This window comes from Solanum tuberosum, unplaced genomic scaffold, assembly GCF_000226075.1.
Source record: "Solanum tuberosum cultivar DM 1-3 516 R44 unplaced genomic scaffold, SolTub_3.0 scf00271, whole genome shotgun sequence".
In the NCBI taxonomy this organism is placed as follows: Eukaryota; Viridiplantae; Streptophyta; class Magnoliopsida; order Solanales; family Solanaceae; genus Solanum; species Solanum tuberosum.
Window position 1 is genome coordinate 520,162 of NW_006239192.1, and position 6,320 is coordinate 526,481.

General features: G+C 34.5%; 1 protein-coding gene across 1 annotated transcript; it reads left to right on the plus strand.

Annotated features, from left to right (window-relative positions):
- The first annotated feature begins 387 nt into the window (after nucleotides 1-387).
- On the plus strand, nucleotides 388-4,836 carry LOC102593180 (leucine-rich repeat receptor-like protein kinase TDR). The gene is made up of 2 exons (XM_006358180.2): nucleotides 388-3,308; nucleotides 4,221-4,836. Exons 1-2 carry the CDS (start codon nucleotides 659-661, stop codon nucleotides 4,616-4,618), a joined length of 3,048 nt encoding a protein of 1,015 aa, XP_006358242.1. The 5' UTR covers nucleotides 388-658; the 3' UTR covers nucleotides 4,619-4,836.
- Nucleotides 4,837-6,320: the final 1,484 nt, after the last annotated feature.

Genomic DNA, 6,320 nt, shown 5'->3' on the forward strand with positions numbered 1-6,320 from the left:
GTACTTTTAGAGTGTTTGGGTAAATTAAAAAGTCCTTATAAGCACTCAATTTTAAGATAAAAAGACAAAAATAACCCAAAAGTCATAAATCAAATTTTTTAACTTACAATAACTTATAAGTCAAAAGCAATAAGTCAATCCAAACGAGTTCTTATTTTGAAAGAGTACTACTCAAATTTAATTTATTTTTGGTTGGCTAAAGATAAAGGTACAAGGAATGATGCAAAAGTGGTGGGGAAAATATATTAAAAAAGAAAAGAGGAATGAAATCTAAGAAAACCAAAAAGTATTTCTAAGAGAGCTGAAAAAGTATGAAAATACTGAGAATAAAAAGAGAGACAAACAAAGAAATTAAAGCAAAAGAAAACAGAGCAACACATGATATTTATCATTTATCAAGAAATAGTGAGTGATGAAATGTGTGAGTACAAGTATTGGAGTTAGAAACTAAATAACAAGAAGAAGAAGAAGAAGTATAATTCTTTTTCAAATTTACTTTCCTTTCTTTTGTCTCTCTCTTCACACCAAACTTAACCCACTAAAATCATCATGAAACACACTCTATTTTTCCAGCACTCCTAAAAAGCATTTTTCTCTCAAATTTACCTCTCTTTACATACCCCATTTCTCAACCATTTCCACCATAAACAACATCACCATGAGACACTTGTTTCCTTTCTTTTTTACTACAGTTTTCTTCTTCCTAACAAGAATTTCACTTGTTTTCTCCATTACCAATCTACCTCTACAACTTATATCTCTTTTGACTTTAAAATCTTCTTTGCATGATCACCACAATACCTTCAATGACTGGGATCCCACCCTCGCCTTCGCTAGACCGGGTTCTCACATTTGGTGTTCCTGGTCTGGTATCAAATGTGACAAGAAAACTAACCAAATCACCTCTCTTGATCTGTCGAAGCGCAATCTTTCTGGTACAATTCCAGAAGATATCAGAAACTTGGTACACCTTCATCACTTGAATTTGAGTGGAAATGCTTTGGAGGGTCCTCTTCAAACAGTCATTTTTGAATTGCCTTTTCTCAAGACACTTGATATTAGTCACAACTTGTTTAATTCAACTTTTCCCTCTGGTGTATCAAGGCTCAAGTCACTAACATACCTAAATGCTTATAGTAATGACTTCGTAGGCCCTTTGCCTGAAGAAGTTGCTCAAATCCCAAATCTTGAGTACCTTAACTTTGGGGGAAACTATTTCAAGGGTGTGATTCCAAAAAGTTATGGTGGCTTAGCAAAACTGAAGTTTTTGCACTTGGCTGGAAATTTATTGAATGGTCCTGTTTTGCCTGAGTTGGGTTTTTTGAAGCAGCTTGAACATGTAGAAATTGGTTATCAGAATTTCACTGGAGTTGTCCCTGCTGAATTTTCTTCTTTGTCAAATTTGAACTATCTTGATATCTCATTAGCCAATCTTTCTGGTAATCTTCCTGTTGGACTAGGCAACTTGACAAACCTTGAAACTCTGCTTCTTTTCAAGAACCATTTTTATGGTACAATTCCATTGTTTTTTGCCAGACTGACATCCTTGAAATCATTGGATTTGTCTGACAACCATCTCTCCGGAACAATCCCCGAAGGGTTTTCAGGATTCAAGGAGCTTACGGTCTTGAATTTGATGAACAATAACTTAACAGGTGAAATCCCACAAGGCATTGGTGAGCTTCCTAATCTTGAATTATTGGCTCTATGGAACAACTCACTCACTGGGATTTTACCACAGAAGTTGGGTTCAAATGCAAAGCTACAAAAACTTGATGTCTCTTCAAATTATCTCTCAGGTCCCATTCCACCAAATCTTTGTCTCAGCAATAGCTTAGTGAAACTTATCCTGTTTTCAAATCAGTTTATTGGTGAGATCCCTTCTTCCTTAGCAAATTGCACTGCATTATTCAGGTTTAGAATTCAAAACAACAGACTCAACGGGTCAATACCATTAGGCTTCGGTATTTTGCCCAATTTAGCTTACTGGGACTTGAGCAAAAACAATTTCACTGGTCCAATTCCAGAAGATTTAGGGAATACTGCGACATTGGCGTATTTGAACATATCGGAGAATCCATTCAACAGTGAATTACCGGAGAGTATCTGGAGTTCACCATCTCTACAGATCTTTTCAGCTAGTTACAGTGGCCTTGTCGGGAAAATCCCCAATTTCAAAGGGTGTAAAGCTTTCTACAGAATCGAACTGGAAGGAAACAATCTCACAGGAAGCATTCCATGGGATATTGAACATTGTGAGAAGCTCATTTGCATGAATTTTCGACGAAATTCGCTAACGGGAATCATTCCTTGGGAAATTTCTGCAATTCCTTCCTTAACAGAGGTTGATTTGTCTCACAATTTTCTCACTGGAACAATTCCTTCGAATTTCGCCAATTCCACTACCATAGAAAACTTCAACGTATCCTACAATCAGCTCACTGGTCCAGTTCCTTCTTCAGGCTCAATTTTCTCCAGCCTACATTCCTCTTCCTTCATCGGAAACGAAGGCCTCTGTGGTACTGTCATTCAAAAGCCTTGCGGGACTGACGGACTCGCAGCCGGAGCAGCGGAAATCAAGCCACAGCCGAAAAAAACAGCTGGCGCTATTGTCTGGATCATGGCAGCAGCATTCGGTATTGGTTTATTCGTCCTCATCGCCGGTAGCCGCTGTTTCCACGCGAAATACAGTCAGCGATTTTCAGTAGAGAGAGAAGTTGGGCCATGGAAATTAACCGCATTTCAAAGGTTAAACTTCACGGCGGATGATGTACTTGAAAGTTTGACAATGACAGATAAGATCCTGGGAATGGGTTCAACAGGGACAGTGTACAAGGCGGAAATGCCAGGCGGAGAGACCATAGCAGTAAAGAAACTATGGGGAAAACAGAAGGAAACGATCAGGAAAAGGCGAGGCGTTTTAGCTGAGGTGGATGTGTTAGGCAATGTGAGGCACAGGAACATCGTGAGGTTGTTCGGCTGTTGCAGCAACAACGAGTGCACCATGTTGCTGTATGAGTACATGCCTAATGGTAGCCTGGATGATCTGTTGCATGGTAAGAATAAGGATGCTAATTTGGTGGCTGATTGGCTCACTAGGTACAAAATTGCTCTTGGGGTCGCTCATGGAATTTGTTATCTTCATCATGATTGTGATCCCGTCATTGTTCATCGTGATCTTAAGCCTAGTAATATTCTTCTGGACGGTGATCTGGAGGCTAGAGTGGCTGATTTTGGTGTTGCTAAGTTGATTCAGTGTGATGAATCTATGTCCGTGATTGCTGGATCTTATGGCTACATCGCACCAGGTAAGTTAGTACTCCCTCCGTTTCAACTTGACATGAAATTTAACAAAGTAATATTCAACTTTTTATCGTGTTCTTTAATTTAATTATTAATGGCAGGAATATTTGTCTGTTTGTTTGATGGAATTACATGATTGTTTTGGAGTTCAAGTTTTTTTCTTGTGCGGCTTATTGCTATCCAAAATTATTTTGTTCAGATCAGTTTAGTTCGTTCTGTAGGGTGACGAAAAAGAGTTCACTTGCGTGCTAAAACGTGGTGTCATGTCAATAGCATGATGTATATTGTTTTTTTTTTCGTCCACTATCGTCATTAAATCTTCTTTGCCCACACAATTGTCAAATTCCTCAACTGCTTCATACTAGTGGAATCTTCTTTTAATCATAACCAGATCTTGGAGGCACTAATTCATTTTTTGAATTTGAGCGCCACAATATAATATAAATATCTAAATGTTGAAACTTTTATTAGGAAGTTAAAATAATATTCTTATGAAGATTCTAATATTAGTGTAGTGAAACAGGTAATATAATTTTTTTTCTTAATAAAGGGTATCAAGTATTTCTTTTCTCATACTTCTTTATGACAATTGGTGCAAATATTTATTCTCTTTGTTTTTGTCCATGATTTTGTGGTGCTTAAAGAGGGCATGGCGCACTAGTTGCGCGTGAATAACTCCATTAGCCTTTAAGCTTTTATTTTACACTTTTTGTTATTCTTTTGGACCCACCAAGATTTTGTCTTAGTTACTTATCTGTGATTAACCCTTTGATTTATTAGTATATAATATAGTACTAGTACTACATTCCTTGACTTTAATGCTTAAAGTCAACCATTTTTGGGCACTAGTAGACAGAGTGTTATGATAACAAATTATTTTTATATAGTTATTGTACTAAATATGTTTGTTGATACAGAATATGCATACACATTGCAAGTTGATGAGAAGAGTGACATCTACAGCTACGGGGTTGTGTTACTTGAAATTTTATCAGGGAAAAGATCGGTGGAACCAGAATTTGGCGATGGAAATAGCATTGTGGATTGGGTTAAGTCGAAGATCAAGACTAAAAATGGCATAAATGATGTGTTGGATAAAAATGCTGGCGCTTCATGTCTTTCAGTTAGGGAGGAAATGATGTTGTTGCTGAGGGTGGCATTGCTGTGTACTAGTCGTAACCCGGCTGACAGGCCATCGATGAGGGATGTTATATCTATGTTGCAAGAGGCTAAGCCCAAGAGGAAGTTGCCTGAAACTGGTGATAATGCAATTGCTGCTATTCCTTTGGCTCAAAAAGCTAATGTGGAGTGTTGATATTATAGGAGGAGATTTGGGGTTGTTTTGATTTTACAACTTACTGATGAATTGTGGGGGAAATTGGTATAGGAGAAGTTTAAATAGTTTTATTTGCTTCTTAAATTTTTGCATAGTAGGAAATTCCCGAGTGTTGTCATTCCAATGTTGTGATGAAATGGGTATCTTTTCCAACAAATTAATCTTCGATAGCATACTTGTCTAGACGCCACTCATGCGATTTCATTGTTATTGTTGATGAGTCATAGAAGAAACTTAAGTAATAACTTGATCTCAAATTGCGAGTCCCATATCAGCCAATTATGTTAAAATATAAGCAACTCCTCTTATTGGATAAATTGGACATGAACTCGTTTGGGTAAATGATATTTCTTTTCAAATTTTTTTCCCACTATATCTAAAAATCAACTTTTAGCCGTGAAAACTCGAAATACAACCCATTAAAAATTGTTTTTGAAATTTGGAAAATCAACCTTGTTTTTCACTTTCACTCTATATTTCATTTTTCAAATTTTTCCCTATTTTTTTATTATTATTATAAAAATAATTGTATTTAAATTATCTTTCATATTTTTTAGAAAAAGTACATTCAAACAACCTAATATTATTCGTAAAACCTATATCAAACATAATTCAAACTTCAAAAATATCAAATAAAGTGAAAAAATATTTGTAACAATATGTAGTAGCTCATATATGAAATTTAATTTATGACATTATGTGACTGTCAATTTTAAGATATTATTCTTATAGAGCAGATTTAATAACACATATGTTTCAAGTATATTAGTAAAGTAGTGCGATTTTACTAGTTGTTTTTAAAAAAATTACTAGTTTTTAAAAATTTAAGGAATATAAAACATATTTTTAAAAAAGTACATTCAAATTCACGTGGAAGGAGAAAAGGCCTAAAATGATTGTTCACGTCGTCATGATAATCACAATTTGGTTTAAAATTGATCCATATGAAAACTGATTCAAATCGACTCATAAACCAAATTTTATTTGATTTTGGTTTTGATTTGTATTTAAATTTTAAAAATGATAATATTGGGATATATTTTATTAAAAACAAATTGAAGAAAAATTGAATCAAAGTGATAAATTATATACACAAATTTTATAATTATATATGTATAATGTATTAACAGTTATAAATAGTGTTCATACTTTGTATATTTTTTCATGAAAATTTTAATTATTTCTAATATGCTAATGAACTTTACTCCTTAAGCTCATTTTCGAAATTAAAGCCATGAATCTAAACTCAATAAAGAAACAATTATACGATTTACCTATATATTTCTTATAAACCTTATACACTTAATTAAAGTTGATAAATCTTAAGACAATTTCTCCATAATCCAAAAAAATTATAGTCACCGCAATAAAAGGTTAATAACGGATTATAAACTGAAAAGTGATTGAAAATTTATTTTCTATTATATGGTAGGGGGGGGAAATGAAACACAAATACCATCGACTTTTTTACAAAACTGAACAAAAGAATTGAACCAAATCGATAAATGTGAATTATATTTGATTTTAATAATTTAAACATTAATTAAAGTGGTATTTTAATTTTAATCAAACCCCAATCCGAGTTGAACCATGATCACCCTTGCATGTCGTTGACCTCTTGGATATCTATAAAAATAAGAAGGGGGGGGGGGGGGGGGGAAAAAAAACACTAAAACAAGAA

Excerpts from the sequence above, each read along its gene's own strand:
- LOC102593180 (XM_006358180.2), top strand. The coding sequence starts at position 659 with ATGAGACACTTGTTTCCTTTCTTTTTTACTACAGTTTTCTTCTTCCTA. Across the intron at positions 3,309-4,220 it reads TTATGGCTACATCGCACCAG|AATATGCATACACATTGCAA; the intron begins GTAAGTTAGTAC and ends TTGTTGATACAG.